This window comes from Lathamus discolor, chromosome 2 (assembly GCF_037157495.1).
Source record: "Lathamus discolor isolate bLatDis1 chromosome 2, bLatDis1.hap1, whole genome shotgun sequence".
Taxonomy (NCBI): Eukaryota; Metazoa; Chordata; class Aves; order Psittaciformes; family Psittacidae; genus Lathamus; species Lathamus discolor.
The window spans coordinates 32,102,560-32,124,439 of record NC_088885.1 but is presented as its reverse complement, the minus strand read 5'-3'; the positions used below and the strand labels follow the sequence as shown (position 1 = coordinate 32,124,439).

The 21,880-nt window shown below is 41.3% G+C and overlaps 1 protein-coding gene across 3 annotated transcripts in view; it reads left to right on the top strand.

The window, feature by feature from the left end:
• The window catches only part of RAPGEF5 (Rap guanine nucleotide exchange factor 5), a 134,614-nt gene that overhangs the window by 6,399 nt on the left and 106,335 nt on the right, over positions 1 to 21,880 (top strand). For all 3 annotated transcript variants that reach the window (XR_010609883.1, XM_065666307.1, XM_065666306.1), the window contains exons 3-4: positions 2,229 to 2,277; positions 21,306 to 21,382. Coding sequence is in view for 2 of the 3 variants with exons in the window: in XM_065666307.1 (XP_065522379.1) it covers positions 2,229 to 2,277; positions 21,306 to 21,382 (126 nt within the window). In the remaining variant the exon portion in view is untranslated. The remainder of the gene's footprint in view (positions 1 to 2,228; positions 2,278 to 21,305; positions 21,383 to 21,880) is intronic.

The following is a 21,880-nucleotide window of genomic DNA, read 5'->3' as shown; positions in this document are numbered from 1 at the left end:
TTACTGTCATAACCTGTGAGAATAGACTAGGATCAGGGAGTTGACATTGCTGAGGTTAATGAATACAGAGGGTCAGATCAATTTAGCCATAAGAAGTCATTCAGAAACAACTTGGGCTTTTATTGAAAATCCTGCTCTAACTCCTGGTTGCTTGTCTATGTTGTTACTAGTGTGCATTAATTGCTGCAAGCAATCAGGCACACAAGTTATTTTTCCACAGGACTGTTCTTTCCCATCTTACTTGTTTGTAAGTAAGTCAAAGAAAGACAGCCTTCTTTTATAAAGTGCAAGCCCAGAGAAAATAGTGATTTGGGCAAGAAGGAGACCCAAGCTGACATTCAACTGTAACACTCTGATTTGATCAGCTAGTCCATTAGATTTGATTGGCGTTAATTGCATTGTGATATATATATACACAGATTCTTCAGGGAGAGATGAACAAGGTCTGCTCCCTTTGCTTCCCCATGTTAATAAGACAACAGTGACAATTCAAATACTTTAATAAATGACATCCCACTTACTTACTTGTTTATGCTTACATTAGCCATGATTAGCAGTTCTCCAGACATGGGAATGAGTGTACGGGAAGGAAGGAAGGGAAGGTAATACTGCCAGCTTGCACAATTGTTCCGGGAATGGGACAACATTTAAGAAAACTGTGGCACTGCGTTCATATTTTCCTGCTTGGAGTGGCAGAAAGCTGTCCCTCTCAGTGGGGCAGCATCAAGGAGTAGAAAAGATCCTTGTCCATTGAAAGGACAGCAAAAAAACCTCCTTCGTCCTTTGCCACAAGGGAAGGAAGGATGTAAGCAGAGGAAGGATATGGCCTGTGGTATGACTGCCTTCTGCTACATGTAGAGTGTACTGCTGTGTGACTGTTGAGTGCATAATCAGTGGATGCTGGAGTTACCTCTGTAGTGAGATGTCCTGGCTGATTTTATCTTTCTTTCGGCTCAGACCAATATTACCTTAACAATCCTTGTTTCATGTTTTCAAACTTTTCTTCAGAGTCATGAGAGTGAGATGTTGACAGTTCTTAGTAATTTTATTACTTTGGGGATACTCCATGGGCTTTGTGCCTTATTGTGACCATACCACATGTCTTGTGAATGATGTTTTGAATTTCACATGCTCTCAGAAACTGGATGCAAGACTTCCACTGTAAAGTAGCCTTGAGCTTTGCATAGGTCTGTTAGAGGGCTAGTATACACTACAGGAGACTTTGTACAGAGAAGTAAGATAGAAAAATAGTTGGAATCTCCTGTATTTGTTGTCAATACTAAAGACAGGCTGCCTTAGGAAAATGAAGGAAATTGAAAGGAGCTGTGAGGTGTATGAAAGAGTCTGAGAACATCGATGGGGCAGTGGAAAGGAAGAACTGAGGTTTATGCAAGAGATTGTCTGGGGTGCTGTAGGGTACAGTGGAACAGGAGATGGCAGTGAGGAAATATGAAGCATAAAAATAATGCTTACTACAGAATTTTACTGTTAGAAAAAGGAACAGACCTATGGAGAGAAGTGGGTGTCGAGTTGAGTTGGCTATAGGTGATCATGCAGAGATTATAGGGAAAATATGACATGCAGAGACAAGAGGCTGAGGAAGGGAGCTGGCTAGCATGGCAGGGCTGTTTCATCACAGGCTAGGTGAAATAGCCTGTAAATCTGGAAACCAGATTACTTCTGCATGTTCATCTCAAGCTAAACTTTAGTCCTGAAATGCTCAGCCATGCTATTAGGAGTGGTTGTTTCCTCCTGAAAGCTCAAAAAACTGACTGTCACTTGTAGATGTGAACCCCAGCCAAACCCCAGCATGGAGAACTCGCTTATCCTGGAGTCACGCATAAATCCAGCCTTACAGGGTGCTCAGCAGAGGCAAAACAAACATTTAACAGGGAAAGGAAGAAGCTTCAAGTGTGTGCTTGTGAAGGTGATATGCTGTGCAAACAAATTACAGGTTGGGCTACTGAATTACCCATTCTCTAATTTCATGGGAATTCAAGGAATGTGCAGTATTTACCTGAAATTAAAGTTGTCATAGAATTCCTAGCTGAAAAGAAAATAGACTTGCTAGGAAAAGTGACTATAGTTTTGAAACCAAGTACCTACATAATTCCATATGCAGTTGACGGCTCCAAAGGATTGCTAGCCAGTATCTTACTAGTGTTGCATTTTGTTTCATTTGACTGTGCTAGTAACCATAATCATCCTTTCCTTTCCTGGTATTTTAGGTGCAGAGAGAACTGGCTGCTGTCATTGCCTTGAAAGCAAGGAAGTCAGGTAAGTCAGGCTGGACCTGAGAGAGAGTTTTATAATGCCGTTCCCTTATGTCATTTATTAAAGTATTTGAATTGTCACTGTTGTCTTATTAACATGGGGAAGCAAAGGGAGCAGACCTTGTTCATCTCTCCCTGAAGAATCTGTGTATATATATATATATATATATCACAATGCAATTACTGCCAATCAAATCTAATGGACTAGCTGATCAAATCAGAGTGTTACAGTTGAATGTCAGCTTGGGTCTCCTTCTTGCCCAAATCACTATTTTCTCTGGGCTTGCACTTTATAAAAGAAGGCTGTCTTTCTTTGACTTACGTTTAAGACAAGTAAGTTGATAATTTTCCTATGTTTTCTTTTATGGCCCAATATCTTTTGCCATCTTTGCTGTGTTTAACCTGCCCAGTCAGCAGGGCAACTGCAAAAGGACAACTTTGTCGATGAAGGTGTTCTTTCCTGCGGACTTGTCTGTATATCTGTACAGCTGTTGAGGGAAGTTTCTGTTATCATGGGAGTAAAAGGGGAAGGCAAATGGATGATTGAAAATCTGGCAGTATAAGCATTTAGAGTAAATGCTGGTGATGCAGTGCAAAGGTATTGGAATATGTGGTCATCTCAGCTCCATCAGTGTTTGATAGCACAGCCATTTTCAGAAGGTATCAGCATTCCTGAGCTGGAGTGGGAGCAAGAGAAGTGTTTTCCAGGCACTGAAAGGAAACTAACAAGACCTACTTGGACAGACCTGACTCTACACAGAGTTAACTCTCTGATGTCTTCATGTACAGTGCAGTTAATCTGCAGCAAGGTCAAACTGCATATGTTGAAGTGAGAGTTGAATGTATTTCCAGAGTAAAACAGAGGTGGGGTTGCCTGAAATTATTGACATGTTCTGAAAGCCCCTGAGGTCTTTGGGAGCATTTTCACTGACCATCTCTTGTTATCTTTGGTGATTTTGCTATAAATTGAGATCATGTATCCTGCATTTTTTGAGCTATTTTCTGACCTGCTAATAATATTGTGTCATAATATCTGTATCTGTCTATCTGCGGCTTAAAAGTACAGCACAAAAGGTATTACAACATGCACATGACACATAACATGATATTTTAAACTGGAGGTACCGAAAAGATGTGGCTGGCATAGCTGCAGATACGTCCTTGTGAAAATCTAAGTATTGCAGATATATTCTAGATACAGTTTGATGCATTTTTGTCTGCAAATAGATGTACCCTTAGGTCATATCCACAGTCATCTGTAAATGTAAATCTGCAGAAAATAAATAAAAATCTAAGTGTGAATTCAGACCTAAATTGCTTCTGTGTAACAGCTTTGCATCTGAAACTGCTGTTGTATATGATGTGAAAACCCTTCAGCTGCTTGCCCTTACCTGGTGTAATCCCTGTCCCACCTGAATTACAATGGGTGAACATGGAAATGTTTCTGCTCTAGTTTAATGCAGGAAAACACAGGCAATTTTAAGGAAGAGCTCAAGGTAACCTTTTGTTTTTCTGTAAAATAAGAGTATGGTGCTGGGTACCTTTTTACTTAGTGCGTATACAGTTTTAGGAAATCTCCTTCCTTGCTTCTTGGCAGTTGTGTTGGCAAATATTACTACTGTTAGTGGCAATAAATAAAACTCCATTCCCAAAAATAATTGATTTTAACCTGAATTGGCCTCTCATTTCCTTTCAGTAGATGGCTACATAAATGGTTGTGTCAGTAGAAAATGGGAGGGGAGTTAGATTAGGAATGAGTTGCAGGAGGTGAAAATAGAAAGGAGGGTAGATCTTGGAGCCTACTTTATCCTAGTGTAATTGCAACCCACATTGAGCAGTTAGAAAGTTAAAAATCAGGTTTTAGTTAAAAATCACAGCTTTAAATAAAAAAAGTTCCCTATAGAACTTTGAAGTGCTGACCAGTCTTTCCTAATACATTAAACACTGAAAATATCAGTTTAGATCTGAACAAAAGATACCTCTTTAGTCAGTTTAACTAGTGCATGCTTGTTGAAATTCACATTTCTTTATGCCTCATCTTGGATGACTGTCAAAAATGTCTGCATGACCAGGCAAAACTGTAAGGTCTAATTTAATTTAATGCCTTTACTACAGTAGGAGCAGAGTAGATTAGGGTGATTGATTATGCTGTTTTATTTTATTGCAGATGGTTAAATTCATAGCATAGCAATCACTGTTAGCAATCAAGCTATGGTGCTGTGCCTGGTGAAGAGAGGTGTATTTCAGAGGAAGTACTTCTGGAGCTAAAAGCCACAGTATCTTTCGAATATTCTGTTCTTCTAACCCTCTCCAAGACTCCTTATAATTCCAGGACATAAAGATCAGACAAAGGGTTTATTTTGGCCTGAAAAGAGTGGAACATTAGGCCAGCTGCTCTGGGTGGCTTCTAGGCTGGTTGGAACAGAGTGGGTGCCTGGTTCGTTTGCCCTGGTATATGTGAGAGGGGAGTGCCAGTGATGGGCACAATCCTAACCTGCTCTCTGGAACCTGCCTGCAGTGGATAATCGGTTCATTAACTGAAAGCTTTCCTAGATATCGGCAGCCTGAAAACCAAAGCTGTTCTGTAGAACTTCCTGCATTGTTCTTGATAGCTTGGTGGTTTTTAAATTAGAGTATTTCCTCTAGATAGCTGATTAGCGCTATGTCCTGGGTTCAGCAGTACCAGTCATTTTTCTCCTTCTTAGTAGCTGGCAGTGCTGTATTTTTGACTTTCAGCCTGGGAACAATGCTGATAACACCAATGTTTTTAGTTGTTGCTTGGTTTACTCTGACCAAGGACTTTCTGAGTTTCATGCTGTGTGAGGGAGGAGGGGAAGTTGGGGTAAAGCAGAGACAGGACATCTGACCCAAACTAACCGAATGGGTATTCCATACCACAGCACGTCATGCCCAGTATATACACTGGGGGCTGTTACCCAGAAGGGCTAGATCACTGCTCTGGTCGGGCTGGGCATTGGTTGGCGAGTGGTAAGCAGTTGTATTCATAGAATCATAGAATAGTTAGGGTTGGAAAGGACCTCAAGATCATCTAGTTCCAACCCCCCTGCCATGGACAGGGACACCTCTCACTAAACCATCCCACACAAGGCTTCATCCAACCTGGCCTTGAACACTGCCAGGGATGGAGCACTCACAACCTCCCTGAGCAACCGATTCCAGTGTCTCACCACCCTAACAGGAAAGAATTTCCTCCTTATATCCAATTTAAACTTCCCCTGTTTAAGTTTTTACCCATTACCCCTTGTCCTGTCACTACAGTCCCTGACAAAGAGTCCCTCCCCAGCATCCTTCTAGGCCCCCTTCAGGTACTGGAAGGCTGCTATGGGGTCTGCACGCAGCCTTCTCTTCTCCAGGCTGAAAAGCCCCAACTTCCTCAGCCTGTCTTCATACGGGAGGTGCTCCAGTCCCCTGATCATCCTTGTGGCCCTCCTCTGGACTTGTTCCAGCAGTTCCATGTCCTTTTTATGTTGAGGACACCAGAACTGCACACAATACTCCAGGTGAGGTCTCACAAGAGCAGAGTAGAGGGGCAGGATCACCTCCTTTGACCTGTTGGTCACGTTCCTTTTGATGCAGCCCAGGATACGGTTGGCTTTCTGGGCTGTGAGCGCACACTGCCGGCTCATGTTCTTTTTCTCATCGACCAGCACCCCCGACTCCTTCTCTGCAGGGCCACTCTGAATCTCTTCTTTGCCCAGTCTGTAGCTGTGCTTGGGATTGCTCCGACCCAGGTGTAGGACCTTGCACTTGTCGTAGTTGAACTTCATAAGGTTGGCATCAGCCCACCTCACAAGTGTGTCAAGGTCCCTCTGGATGGCATCCCTTCCCTCCAGCATATCAACCAGACCACACAGCTTGGAGTCATCGGCAAACTTGCTGAGGGCGCACTCAATCCCACTGTCCATGTCAGCGACAAAGATGTTAAACAAGACCGGTCCCAACACCGATCCCTGAGGGACACCACTTGTTCCCTTTTCGTTATTATTATTAGTGGTAGCAGTAGTGGTTTTGTGTTATACCTTAGTTACTGGACTGTTCTTATCTCAACCCGTGGGAGTTAAATTTTTTGATTCTGCTCCCCATGCCCCTGGGAAAGGGGGGAGGAAGGTGGGGGGAGTGAACGAGCTGCTGCATGGTTCTGAGTTACCAGCTGGGCTTAAACCATGACACTTCTTTGCTTTTAAGCGTACAGAGGATTTTTATAGATGACATAATATTTTTGGCATAGTATCACATAACAATAATTTCCAAACATCTGTTTTCAAAAGGCTTTCTCCACATCACTAGTTTCTTTCAACTGTCAACCACTTATCACAGAAAAGGTGAGCAAATTTGGAACACTTATCTTCTAGTGAAAGAAAAATGCGTAACTCATCTTTGAGTTTGAAAATCCTTCAATGCACTTTGCCATGAGATAACTGGTGAACCTGTGTGTCGTACAAAATATTTTTGTGGTCGCTCCCCACCTCATAGTACTACTTAAAGGTCATCTTGGTATAAAGAGTAGTAATTATAACTATTTCAGTTCTTGGGCCAGAATTGATGTTAAAGAGATTTAAACACTGTTTCTACTGACAAAATGCTTTGAAAACCAAGGCAGAGACCTGAGCCTGCTGTGGGGTAGGGCAGAGTATCAAATTCTTGCTAGTGCAGGATCTGACTTGATGGAGAATGTTGGCTGCCAGAAAATAAAAAGCCAGCAGGGTGAGAATGCCTTATCCCAAGATGTGTTCTTATGATTTTACTGTGGGGTGGAAGAATAGGAGGAAGACAGAAAACTGAGAGGTGGCTGAAGGAAAAATGCAAAACCTGAAAATTGAAAAACTTCTGCGCTGTCAAAAAAAGCTCTATTTTTATATTTCAGATGTGTATTGCAGGTATACCACTCTGATAGCGAGGCGTAAGGTACTTGAGAGCTGTCATGCAGAGGTTTCTTTGCAGATAAAACTACAAAAGAAAAATAAGTTACAACTGTCTGTAATCCTGAGGCTTTGATGGACCTCAGTAACACTGTTGACTAGAAAGCACAGTTATATTTCATTAGAATAAAGCTTTCATTATAAAGGTGACCTAAGAAAGGGAAATGACCTTATGCATTTCTCTGTGGCTTATAAAAATGCATAAAGAAATGTTCTTACTTAACCTTAGAAATAAATAGATTAGATGCTGTCTTCCTTGGTTTGGTAAAAGGTCTTTGGAAAGCAAGTAACTGGAGCAGAAGAGAACTTTGCTTTTAACTGTAGGCACTTGGCATTAGAATTGTGTGTATTTATACCTTGCTGGCTTCTGACGGCTTCTGCAAATGTGCTGAAATGTATCAGAAATGCAGCCTCTCATATGAAGGTTTACAAGGGTTGGCATTTATCTCAATTGCTTGTTATGGCTCATGGCATGTTTCTTATGAGTTAGAGATGGTTGCTAAAACGAAGATAAAAAGCAGCAAATAGCCTAAGGCTGGAGGCTTTACCAGTAGCATAGCTACACAGGTACATCTGAACTGATCAAAATCTGTCAGGGAGATGCTCTGAACTGGTGCTAATCCCCTCCCTTCACAAACAAGGCACTTTGGATTTCTGTGCATGAACCTAGCTGCACCCCATGGCATCACCCATTAACTTTATACCTAAAGGAATTTCTGTAACTTCATTCATGCAAAGGGCCATTAGTAAGAGCATGGTTGTGGTCCTTGTGTTTCTGAATACAGGGCCTAATTAAGGTAACAGCTGACATATCAATGATGTAGGAAGAGGATGATTGCAGTTTCTCTTCAGGCATTTCAGGAGCAGCAGCAGGGCTGTGGGTGCTTCTCCCTCAGCCTGTGAAGGGCATGGCAGCCAAAAAAGCCCTAGCATGTGTGGTTTTGCTTCCTCTTAAGAATGGTATTCAGGTTTCCCCAATATAGTTAGATACTTTTTAGTCAGGCCATTCTTAAATTGACAAGCTGTACTGATTTTTTTAAAAAAATGGGTCATTTACAAGGACAGGGAATTGCTTGAAGGAGTCCAGCGCAGAGCCACAAAGATGATTAAGGGAGTGGAACATCTCCCTTATGAGGAGAGGCTGAGGGAGCTGGGTCTCTTTAGCTTGGAGAAGAGGAGACTGAGGGGTGACCTCATCAATGTTTACAAATATGTAAAGGGTAGGTGTCAGGATGATGGAGCTAGGCTTTTTTCAGTGATATCCAGTGATAGGACAAGGGGCAATGGGTGTAAACTGGAGCATAGGAAGTTCCACGTTAACATCAGGAAGAACTTCTTTACTGTAAGAGTGACAGAGCACTGGAACAGGTTGCCCAGGGGGGTTGTGGAGTCTCCTACACTGGAGATATTCAAGGCCCGCCTGGACAAGTTCCTGTGTGATGTACTGTAGGTTACCCTGCTCTTGCAGGGGGGTTGGACTAGATGATCTTTTTAGGTCCCTTCCAACCCTTGGGATTCTGTGATTCTGTGATTCTGTGATTTATAATAATATAACTTCTGTGATGTATTAACTTTATATTTGAGGCCTTCTGTATTACCTCCACCCTATTCTGACATCTATGTAGGCATATCCATCCTTCTCCTTTTCTTTTGTATTGCCTTGGTCTGGACCTAACTGCCTATGTGATTTGCTTAGTATTTTTATTTTAGATTATTCAATACGAAGCAGTCTCTGGGGCTTGCACTTTGCTGACATGAATGAAAATCAAGCTGTGAGCAGCTATTCCTTTCCCCAGCCACTGCACCACCTCTACAGCACTCTGTCAGAGCTGATTGCAGGACTCAAATCGAACACACCCCAGACAATGTCAGCCCAGTTAAAAACATGAGAACAGCCAGGTTGAGTCATGTTAAAAGTCCATCCAGCTGCAGTCCTACTGTGAGTGATGAGTACGGGATGCTTAGAATAGAGAAACAGAGCAAGTACAGTCTTTCTTACAGTCCTTCTTCTGATGTGCGTACTCAGCATGTACCAGTCTGTGCTAGAGGGATCTTGCTGTACCCACACTGCTGTGTTATGTAGCCTTTCTGGACCTTTTATCCATTAATTCATTGAATTGCTTTTTAAGCCTGCTTATACTCCTGACCTTCATCATTTCTTGTGGTGGCAAGTCCCAGAATTCATGTGTGTGGTATGTGAAAGCACATTTTTCATTTGTTTTAAATACATTCCCCACGACCCTCATTCTGTTGTGATACAGCTCTTTGGTGATGGAAAATAGTGAATAATCCATGCCCAGTTCGACATTGTACTATTCTGGATTTTGTGCAGCTCTGTCACACCCCTGTGAGTTGTCTCATTTCCAGGCTAAATCACTACTCATTCATCGTACCAATTCTATTCCATTAAAACTGATCATCTTTGCCACATCTGTTATATTATTTTCGAGATGGGGCAGCAGCATGTGCTGGAGTCAGCACAAAGTGAGGGTGGCAGCTTCTTATCAGGGTTGGGAGGTGGTGGGATGTGGGAAGGAGTGCAGTAAAACCCTTTTGGCAGCATTAAGCTCTTTTATCAGCTTAGTTAACTCAGGGAACTGCATCTTTAACATTCAGCCCTTTTCCTCAAGTAGCACAAATCCTTGTGAGACTTGATAATTTTGCTTCACAATAATTAGCAAAAACTTTGTCATTTGGAACAATATGAATGTCCTGTGTTATGTCATTAGTTTTATTTACTTGTAGAGCAGAGTTGTTATATAGACAATGGAAATAGTTAGGAATTTTAATTAGATTTGTATGCATAGTTAAAAAATAATCAAAGATCATTCAAGAATGGAGCAATTCAATGTTGTGTTTAAATCTCAAACATATCAAGCACCCTTTGAATGTACAGGTTTTGTAAACAAGCAGAAATATTTCTGATGTACAATGTGCACAGTTTATTATCGTATATTTTCTGCTACTGAAAAAGGGCATAAAGAGGGATGAAAAACTCGACCCTTTCTACTAAATAAAGTGGCAATTATGTCAGAGAGGTGTGCATTTTCCTTTGTGTGAAAATTGAAAGTTTAAAGAGTGGGAGAAGATTAATATCAGTAGGATCTCACTGTTTTCTGTGTCCTGTTATGTCCCTTCAGTGGGTTTATTTACTTAACTAAGACCTTATTTCATCACAACTTCAATTCCTCCAAGCATCCCGCTCTTTAAAGGAAGATGTCCTGGGTTCAGCAGTACCAGTCATTTTTCTCCTTCTTAGTAGCTGGTGCAGTGATGTGTTTTTGACTTTCAGCCTGGGAACAACGCTGATAACACCAATGTTTTTAGTTGTTGCTTGGTTTAATCTGACCAAGGACTTTCTGAGTCCCATGCTCTGCTGGGGACGAGGGGAGGCCAGGAGGAAGCAGAGACGGGACACCTGACCTAAACTAGCCAAAGAGGTATTCCATACCACAGCACATCTTGCCCAGTATATAAATTAGGGGCTGTTACCTGGAAGGGCTTCGTTCGGGCTGGGTGTAGGTTGGCAGATGGTGAGCGGCTGTATTCTCTTCCGTTGTTATTTCCCTTTTCATTATTATTATTAGTGGTAGCAGTAGTGGTTTGTGTTATACCTTAGTTACTGGACTGTTCTTATCTCAGCCCATGGGAGTTACATTCTTTTGATTCTCCTTCCCATCCCTCTGGGAGTGGGGGGAAGAAGAAGGGGGGAGTGTGAGTGGCTGCATGGTTCTGAGTTACCAGCTGGGCTTAAGAGTAAAACTTAACAAAAGGTGTGGAATAAGAGCTCTTTTTCAAATGTTACTCATAGCATTCATTCTGGAGAAATAACCAGTAAAGGTGCAGGAGTGTCATGCTGGTGGTAGGTCTCAGTAGCTTATCTTTACTTTTCCTTTGCCCATTGAAATGTGGTTCAAAATAAAAGTTCCATATGAAAACATAGCTAGGAATATTTTAAAAGTTATATTGTGCCTTAAAGATTTCGTGCCTTGAAGTAAGGGAGGTATTGTGTGTCTTCTTTAAGAGATCCTGCTTAAACATTTTATGCCTTATTGAAGGGAATGACCACCAATGTCTTGCTTCATCCCATGAGACTCTTCCATTACTTCTGAGATCAGGCATACCAGTAAACTAGCAATGCTTGAAAAGTATAAGATCAGACTGCTTCTAGCCCTGGGGAATGGTGCTCATTGTGTTGACCAGTCAGGAATACTATGTATGACACACACACACAGAGTTCTGCTGTTCTGTGACTGCATCGGCAGCCACTTGCTTTGTGCCCACTCTGAGCAATGCTGGGATTAGGAAGTGCCCTGGACAACATCAGTGAACAGACTACACAGTTGTGCTCACCAGCCTTTGTGTATTCAACAGCTGATGTAAAGCAGAATGGACTCTGAGTCTTGGAAGAAGAAGGAAAATAGCTCCCAAGAGCTCTCTGGTGGCAATTACACTGAGAGGGATTATGGCAGCATAAAGTCAGTTTTTTACAGTTGTTGCAGAACTTCAGGCATAGTTCTTTCTGTGTAATCTATAAGGCACGTGCACAGAAGAAATGAACTATGCAGAATAGCGGTGTAGGTGACTGATATTTTGCACAAAAAGAGATGGCTTGGCAAAGTCAGAAAGACAGCAATTGTACCACAAAATCCCAATCCCCAGGTGAATGTTTTGTTTCCAGTGCTTTGGGAGAGGCACTTCCAGACAGTTGAAAGTATTTATTTCTTCTGTGTCTTCTTTGTTTCCTGCTCCTTTCCCGGCCATGCCCAGAGGACGGTTCTATGGAATAGAGTGGTCTTCTTTGCACCAGCCTCCTCAGTTACTGTACCTCATTGTTTGATCAGTTCTCAGCAATCATTCTCCCTGTGCCTGCTGATTATATAATGGGCTCTTCTACACCATTTCATCGTCCTGTTTCATGCAACACTGCTATAGATACATTCACTGCCACTTTATTTTTTTATTATTCTTTTTTTTTTTTTAATTTTTAAATACCATGTGCATGAGAATGAATATCTAAAAGCACTGGGTAGCAGTTAAGGCTTTCTGCATTCAGCCATCAAATGGTTTTCCTTGAGCTGCTATTACTACAAAAAACATTGATTTTTGTCTGTCCCTGTAGTAATCCTGCAGTGTTTGTAAATTGTTTTCCACTTTTTTCTGCATGATAAAAAATTATGTGAGTTTGCATGTTCATAGAGTGGGTGCAAAATGTGGCTTTTCCTTTGTACATATCGCAAGGTGCCAGGCATTGAAAATCAAACCTCCCCTGTCCACATGAATTGACAGCAGTTGATTATCTATTAAAAAATACCTCTCTTGTTTAGCCAGAGGTGTTTTACAAATTATGTATTTCTAATGCACCACAACCTTGAACGAAATATGGGACTTCAAACCCAGATGAAATGCTTCAATTCTGATAACAAAATAAACAGAACTTCCTAACAAAGCCAGTTGAATGATAATGTGAAAAGAATAGCAGCAAAAGCTCCTGACCATAATTTGAGTTGTGAAATTTTGGTAGCTTTACTTGGTATGCTCATTTTTTAATTTACAATGGCTATATAATGTAGGTGGGCCTGAGTCTCATTTAAACTGAGGTTTGTCCTTCCTCTCGTCATTCAGATGCAGTGGAAAGGAATGGCACCTTAATGGTGTGCAGATGAGGAAGATCAAATCTACATCTGTCAGCCTTCTTTTTTACCACACTGGCGCTGCTCTGTTTAAATTGCAGATTCCTACCCTTGCTGTTATCTGTTCCTTTTGATAAACTCTGCAATGAGAGGAAATGTCTTTGCATCTTTTTTGGGAGTCTCATTTCCTATTTGAGATCTGAGAAGTGGCTTGGAGCACTAGGACCCTTGGGAACTTATTTTTCTGTGTGGAAACTAGACCAGCAAAATGAGTACCGTCTGTGCAAATTCAGTATTAGTTCTAGATCTAAGGTCAAACAGAAGTTAATGACCATTTTTTATGTACAAATCACTTATGAAACCAACATATTTCACACTTTTGTCATTTTAAAATGAAGTGAAAAGTTGGAGTAATTTATATTAAATTGATTTAAACTACAAAGCATAAATATCATGAATCCCAGAATCATGTTCGAGAGAAAATGGCATTGTCACTTGCGCCGTAGTTTATTCCCCAATTTACAAGCATCTTTATTCTATACCATACTTGCTGTGCTTTTGTAGATACAGAGGTGCTGAACAATGCTGTAAGCGGGAGAGTCTGTCTTTAATAATTTTTGCATTTTCTTTGTTTCTTTAATTATCTGATTTACTCAGCTGATTGCACAGCTGTCTGGGCAACACCCCCAAGGGATCTGCCAACTGTTTCAGAGATACGTAGTGCACTCCGTGAAGGCAAGTCTGTACGGTAATTTGCATATATATATATATGCACAGAAATAGTGGGAATGAATGAGAAAGCTCAAAGGCAATTTTTGTATTGCTAATAAAAGGAAGCATGTTAAGGATGAGCTTAAAAAGCTTTCTCTTTTCAGTAATTTCTGGGAAAAGATTACAGTTTTGTGGTAGATAAGGAACAAGTTCTCAGTTGGAGGGGGTTTTATTCTTGGGATTATCACTATCTCTTATATTGATGTTTTGGGGATTCAGAGATATTCAGTGCTGGTTGGTTTTCCCGCTTTAATTTGGAAATAGGACTTGGAAAACACAGGGGTACATATGAAGACCTTGTCTGGCTTAAAAAGGGTCCCCAAATCTGAGGTTGGTAAAGCATTTACTTGCCTTACATAACCTATGGGATCTGGCTTTTAGCTTCCCCAGTGGTATCAGTATGAGCTATTAAATGTTTTTCCACTCTCATAAATTAATAAGCATCATCAAACATTATAATACTGTCAAACAGCTTAGACCTGCAGTAGTAACCACCATCTCTAGAACTCTATGTATAATCTCCAAAAAGAATGATCGGGTACCACAAGCACCATTGCTCAAAATAACAAAAAAGTTTTCAAAAATCATGAAATTAGCTTAGAATTATGTGATTAAAAAAAAAACCAATAATAAAAAAGCTTCTCTGCTGTTTGTTTCTGAAAAGCTTCATGCTAGCAACTTTCTTTGGAAAAAAGCCAGAAAAGAAACATGCATCTCAAAAAATTTGGGATATAAGAAGAATGTTAGAAGTTGTGAGCTTCCCAGCAGCTGACAATAAATCAACTGGTGCAGGCTGTTGGCAATTCAGAGCACTGGAGCTCTCCCCAGGGGAATATTCTTGCAGATTCCTGAGGTCTTCTCAACAGTGGTGGTTTGACAGGGACAGAAAAACAGGCTATAACCATCCAGCAGGGATGAGACATTGAAAATCTGTTGGCTTGTCAAATAAACAAAGTTCTTCTGTTCAGAAGTAGGCTCTTTACTACTTCCAAGGTGGTATGTGTCTTCTGTCTGTAGAGGGCATATAGGTGCCTTTTGCTTGCTAGCTAGAAAAAAAGAGATGCATGCATGAATTTTGGTCACACAGTACTGAAAGGATTGCAGTCTTACAAAGGGCAGAGTACTTTGATGTTCTAGGATGTCAGCAGGTTAAAGAACAGCAATAAATAATAAATGAACATCCTCGTTTGAAATGAAGGAGCATTGATGAGAGCATGAGGGACTTAGCCTAAGTGCTGATGGAGCTTTATACAGCAAGTGGAGCTGCCTCTGGAGCAGCTCTGGGGACAGTGAAGCCCCCATCCAGCCCGTGCACAGGCTGGATGCCTGGATCCCAAGGCTATGCCTGTGGCTTTGCAACATCGAAGCAAGTTCAGTCTTGGGAGCAGCCTAGGGCAGTGCAAAGATAAACTGCGTGTTTGCCAAGGACAATGTTTATGGGCAGGAGCCCCTAGAAGGCAGGCAATCCTGGTCCACAGTTTGACACCAAAGCAAACACAAGAGCTGAAGCTGTGTGGCGCAAGGAGTCTGGTAGCCGTGCCTGCTTGTAGGATGCCCTGTCCTTTCCCCTGCCCTGCCTGTTGCCTGAGGCTCTGTTCTCAACCAGGTCAGCAAACTGAGCCAGATTAAAAGTAATCCTTTGCCAATCCACAGACTTCAAATGCTTTATGGTAGTACAGAGAGGGTATAGTAAGTAGAGGAAGTGTGGGACAGCTAGCAATGATGGGGAGCTAAGTTGGCTTTCTGTCCTTGCAATGACCATAAAGACCTTATCACCATGTTCCAGTATTTAGAGGGTGGCTACAAAGAAGATGGAAACTCCCTTTTTACAAGGAGTCACATGGAAAAGGTGGGGGGTAATGAGCACAAGTTACTCCTGGGTAGACTCTGGTTGTACACTAGAGGAAAATTTTCCACAATGAGAACAGACATTGGAATAATCTCCCAGGGGAAGTGATGGGAAGTTCCCAGTGTTGGGAACTTTAAAAATTCAGTTGGGCAGTGTTGGGCAGATGTCCCTGCCTGCTATTCAGCAGCAAAGTGGTTAACTGTGATGGCAGTTCTCTTTTGAGAAATTAAATAATTAGCTTTCAAAGTTAACACCCTATTAAACCAAAGGGAGGAAGTTCACACCTCTCCTGGTGTTATTGTTCCAGTCTGGCTGGCTTCAGCAGCAGAATGATGCTAGTGCCTTGGTTTGTGTTGTGAAGGTTATCTTTGTAGCCAGAGAAGTAGAAAGTAGAAACTTCATTTATAGAAAAGGAAGAAAGCACAATACAGCAAAGCCTCTGGGAAGATTGCAGTGCTCTGGGTTCCAGGAGTTGCTTTATGTGTGGATTTTATTTATTTTTTGTTTTATAACTGTCTGTTCCTCTTTCAGTTGGGTAAAAGATTCTTCTCTGTTAAGTAAGGCAAAGTATTAAACTGAAATAGTATGTATTGTATTATGTGACTTATGAAAATCTTACTCATCAAATGTAATAAATTTACCTTCATGTTTGGGGGCATACAGAACAGCAGATTGTGGAGACACAGCCCTGTGGGTAACCCTGACACCTTTGGCAGGATTCTTCCATGGGTAGGAGAAGGTCCATACTGCCACAGGTGGCTGTTGTGACCCTCACTGCATGCCCATCTGTTTAGCTAAAGTGAGTCCTTTAGCACTCCTGTAATGATCATGATGCTGAGGAAGACAAATCCCTTCCAATATCTTAAATCTACATTAAAATTTGTAGCATGGCAGTAAAAGTAGGGGGAGCACTGTTGGTGGGTAATGATAGCACAAAAGATGTGGTGGATCCAGTGTGAGTGATGGTTTTCCCTTCAAACCCCCATGATTCTGCTGATTCTGCTGTGGTAGCTAGTACCAAATTACTTACTTGTGTTTCTTATTTCTTTGTTATTTTTCTGCTAATTTAATGAACTGAAATGGGATTTCTAAAGGACAAGGCTTTCCCCCACAAGAATGCTCTGTTCCAACGTTCTTTTACAGAAGCATCTGCTAGCAAAATCTCAGCTCTGGTCCTTGGGGGACAAACAACTTGAGTCCCTAGGCTAATTTGCAAATGGGCACATTTGAACTGCACATTAGCAAACTCATTTAACATCTTTTTCTTTCATTCATGGTGACCTCCCCTCCAAAGGAGGAGAAAAGATGCAGGTAGGAAAGGGAATGGGTCAGTCTATGTTTGTTTGCTTTTCTTTTTTTTTAAATTGTCTCTTGTCTCAACCCTGAACCCAAACATGGAATCACAAAATGGTTTGAATTGGAAGGGACCTTAAAGCTCATCCAGTTCCAACCCCTGCTATGGGCAGGGACACCTTCCAGTAGACCAGGTTGCTCCAAGCCCCATCCAGCCTGGCCTTGAACACTGCCAGGAATGGGACAGATGCATCTTCTCTGGGCAACTTGTGGCAGTGCCTCACAACCCTCACAGGGAAGAATTTTTTCATAATGTCTCATCTAAATCTTTTAAAGCATTCCCCCTTGTCCTGTGCCTACAGGCCCTTGTAAGTAATCACTCTTCAGATTTCTTGTAGGCCTCCTATAGGCACTGGAAGTTGCTCTAAGGTCTCCTGAGCTTTCTGTTCCCTAGGCTGAATAAGTCCAACTCTCTCAGCCTGTCTTCATAGCAGAGGTGCTCCAGCTCTCTAAACATCTAAGCCCTTTAAGCCTCCTCTGGACTCATCCCAGCAGGTCCACGTCCCTCTTGTGTTGGGAGCCCCAGAGTCAAACACAATACTGCAGGTGAGGTTTCAACATGACATTAAATAGATACATATAGATCAGAGTAAACCACCTGTGCCTTTCCCTGGTGTTGCTGCTTTGTAAGATGTGCTAGGGCATTTGTATCAGGGAGCAAAGCCAGTTTGTGCTGGTAGGGGAAGAAGGGTTTGGCCCAGCTCCGAAGTTCACAACTTTTTTATATGTACATGTAAAGGTTTTAGGGAACTGTCCCAGAATCAGTGCTTGCATGGGAAATAGTTTCCCATCCCACCCTAACCTTCTGTCCACTTTTCCTATGGTTGTATTTGCAATTTCAAGCTTTTTTATTAAGAAATAACCAGCCAACTGAATGTAAGTGCGAAATTCTCATGGAATTATTACATTTTGTGAAAAAATTGTACTGTGTGCACAAGAACTCATGAGTGCCTGGGACAATTCTGACACACTGAGTATAGAAATACAACAGTTGTATTCTTATGTGTGTGTGATGATCCCCTGTAACATAGATTTCTGAATATTCTGAAATATTTTAAGAAATCCATATTTTTTCTGTATTTTATAGACAAATATGTAGTAACTTTTTCATAGAGAAAACAAGAAAATGTAATTAAGGATTGTCATTAATCTGTGTGGCCACTTCAGCCTTCAAGGAACTATGTTCCTGTAACAAAAAAAATTGTATGAGGTGGTGTGTTTCCTTGAGTATTGCTCCCTAGGTGTAGTTAAATCATTCAGCTGTGGTTGGTTCTCAGGGCTTTGGGTAGGAGGCAGAGAGGACACAAAACTCAAGTTTGTGATGGAAATTTGATGAAAAAGAGGCTGACTGCTCCCTCTGTCCCAAGAGGTTTGCAAGAATGTCAGTGTGAGGTCTGGGACTTTTTGTCCTTTAAGAAAATATTTACTGGTTCTTTTCTACATTCCTTACATAGTCTAAACAACGTTGAAGCCAAGGAGAGCTGGGTTTGGATTATGACCTTTTTAATCTTTTTTAGAGCTGAGCTGTGAAATTGCTGGTAAAAATAGCTCTTCCATTTCTTTTTTTTTTTTTTTTTTTGGTCATTGACAGTACGTCTAAACAGAGATAATTTTCTCATGATCTTTAAAATTTCTCATGCTAAAATTGTTCAACACCCAAGGATACCTGTATCCATTGCATTGTGGACATATACCCTCTTTCCCTTTGTGCCAGGTAAGAGATATTACAGTTTGCTGTTTGTCACTAGCTCCTCAGCCAGATACCATACCCTTACTAATCTGCTCGCCCAGCCCAACAGCATGCTACTCCTTGAAGACCCGTCCTTTTGATTTGTTTGAGGATGCTCTTGGGTGCTTGCCTTGGCACTGGGCAGTGAAGGGGACGCTTGTAATAGGGGCCAGTGACAAGAATCCAGTTGGCAGCCGCTAACCATTTCCCCCGGCACAGCTGTTTGCGGAGCATCCATCTGCTCAGGCTTGTTTGAAAAGCTGACTGAGTCAATGTAAATTGCTTAAAACCTGGACACATGGTCTTGTTAGTAGCTAGTTGCCACTTCTTTAAATGCTGTGATTAATAGCCAGCATCTGTGGGGATGTTTTGCCTATCAGTGGCTACAGATTTTAGAAGAAATCAGAAAATTGAAAGGAGAGTTGAGGAAACGTGTTTCTGCTAATGCAACCACAGGCTTTAGAAATTTGCAATTGCTCAAAGATCCATTTTTTACTGTTCAGTAAAGCCTTCTGGCATTGCATTGCAATGTTCCCATCTCATTCTGATCTGACTAGTATTCAGCAAATGGATGTCCTGAATGCTTTGTGTCTCCTGCAGTGACAGTGGGTAGAATGTGGTAACACACATGTGAGTGTGCAGGAGGATGAGGCAGCTCTTGAGGTGGAAGGCTGGGAGGTGGGTTGCAAAGAAAGAGACTGCACAAAGCCCCCATCCCGGTTGGATGGAGTAAGTTGCTTTAGGAAACCCTAACCTACACTAGGAAAGAAGGGGCCACAGTGTTGAAGCAATCACTCTGGTCTCTTCATTGGGTTGTTACTTTTCAAGCCTGGGGCAGAGATATGCCACAATGTCCCAGGCATGTTCAGATTTTGCCTAGCTTTAAATGCTGCTGGGATATAACCCCCATTACACATGCTTTCTGTTATAGCTATAGATTGACCCTGTGTTTTCAGCATTCGCCTTGAATTTCAGAAGCTCACTGGTAAAGTGATGTCAGCAAAGACACTAGCGAAGATTTATACCAGACCTCTGTTTCTGATAATAGATTTTAAAATATCCCTGAATGGAATAAACTGTATTGACAAAATTACTTTTTCCCACTTTTATAATTGCATTTTTATTACTCATTTGTTTGGTTTATTTTTTTTATAGCATAACTGGAGGGGAAGAAAGAAGAATTATACCTTATATGACATAGCAGTATCAGCAGAGATTCTGCAGTAAAAGGAAAATAAATCTATATGCTTTATGTTAGAGAGCAAGGACAGTCTGAAGTTACTTTTATTTTTAGTTGCTGGATGCTGCCTAAGGTTGGTGCTGCTTTTCATCCACACCAGACCCCGAGCAACCACACAGACACATGAAGCTAGACCTCATGGTTCACGTTGCATGTAGTTCAGCTGTGATAATGTGGTTGTATGCCTAAAGATTCAGGCTGAGAGCTGGGGAGAACTTAGGTGAGAGTTCCACCTAAGGGCTGGTTCTTGCCAGCCCTTCTTCTGCTCCTTTGACAGACTATCTACTCACCAATCAAATCCTAGGCTGCTTCAGCTCGCAGACATAGTTTTTGGGCAAAATGGGACTTTTGATCCTTGTCTAAAAACAGTGTGCTGTGGGCTGTGGCTGTTCAGATGCAGCCTGATGACCAGTCTGCTCCGGTACCCAGGGACGAAGGAGAGGAGGAAGCACACAAACAGAACCCTTGTGCCCATCCATCAAAGCCGTGAGCCTGGTGTTCAGGAAATGGATTTGCCAGCTCTACTGCTTCAAGAATGCTTTTGTTGTCACAACTGCTATGGCTACACTGACAAATGATTTGATGTATACACAAGGTTGATGATATTTGAGTATGGTGCTTGTATGTAAACAAGTACAGTATAAGGTAAAGTCACTCTGATTGTGTTCCATTTGGTCTGACCCTCCTAACCTATGTTTCACATTCCAGAATGTATGAGGGCTTAATGTCCCACCAAAATATAGCAGGTGGGTGTGTTGACTGGAAGGGTATGTTGGGCTTTAGCTAGTAAAAATACTTATAGATATAGCTGTTCACAGTACAGAAGTCTGATGTGTCCCTTCAGAAGTGGTCCTTGTTTCTTTAGCTAGGTAAACTGACAACTCTAGTTTCGACCCTTCTGGAGATTACAAGTTTGATCCAAAACTTTTTTTCATTAAAGTCTGGAAAAACTTACTGGTGTTAAGCAATGTTAATTGAGCTAAGTCACTGGTTTCTCTGTGCCAACAGCAAATGGCCTTCAGTAGAGCATCTTCTGTTACCATTTGTTTCTGGAGATGGCTTTCATAGATTGTGGTGGTGTTCGTTAAGATTGAGATCACTTTGTTTACAAAGAATTTTCCAAGTCTGAGATGAGGGCTAAATCTGTTTATTTTGTTTAGTCTGGATTGACCTTCTGCAATATAATAAAAGTAAAGGGAAGTCTGATTTTCTTTATTCTCTATGACTTATCAGGTCTTGTTATAATGTATGCAAAAGTGGCATTTCCTTAAGCATCACTTTTTTATCAGGACTAACAGTAGCAGGACTATAACTATTTAGTACTGCATTTTACTGCCTGGGAAGAATAAGGTACACCTTATAGTATTTGTCCACTCAAGGAATTAACTAGAAAGCTAAACTCGGAATGAGGCTTCTTGAATGGTCATCCTATATGATCTAAACTGGGCCATGACGCTTTGCTGCTTCTTGTGATTTCAACTGCCTGTTTCCAATACATTCCCTCTTCCTTATTTTAGTAATTCATCAAAATGAAGAAAATGGCGGTCAAGACATAAGAGGACTAGAACAGCTCAAGGATACCTCTGATACTCAGGTAAATGTGTAAGATTAACGGTGTCTTGGGAACTTTTTTGGATCTACAAGTTGAAGGACCTGCTTCCAGTAGCTCTGGAAAATGGATTTTCCTCAGTGTTCTGTGGAGGGGGGCTGTAGGAGGGAGAATGTCTGCTGGATCTTGTCTTGTGTGACTATTTAGAATAAGACTGATGATTACTCTGGGAATTAAACCCATGATGTTGCAATTGGACAGCATTTTTCAGGTATCTTTCTGCTCTTTTTAGATAATACATATAGCAAGTACCAGATGTGAAAATAAAATGAGATGTATTTTAGAAAGAAAGGGCATGTGCCATTTTGATTGAATTTTAATCACTGTAAGTAGACATACAATGAAATGAAGATACTTATTAGTCATTGAAGTGTAAACAATAACCTTTTTCCTTCCTTCCCTAACTGGCCTCATTCACAACCAAATCATACTTCTAGATATTGCTCAGAAGACACTTAACTGCCTCTTAGAATATTTTACTGT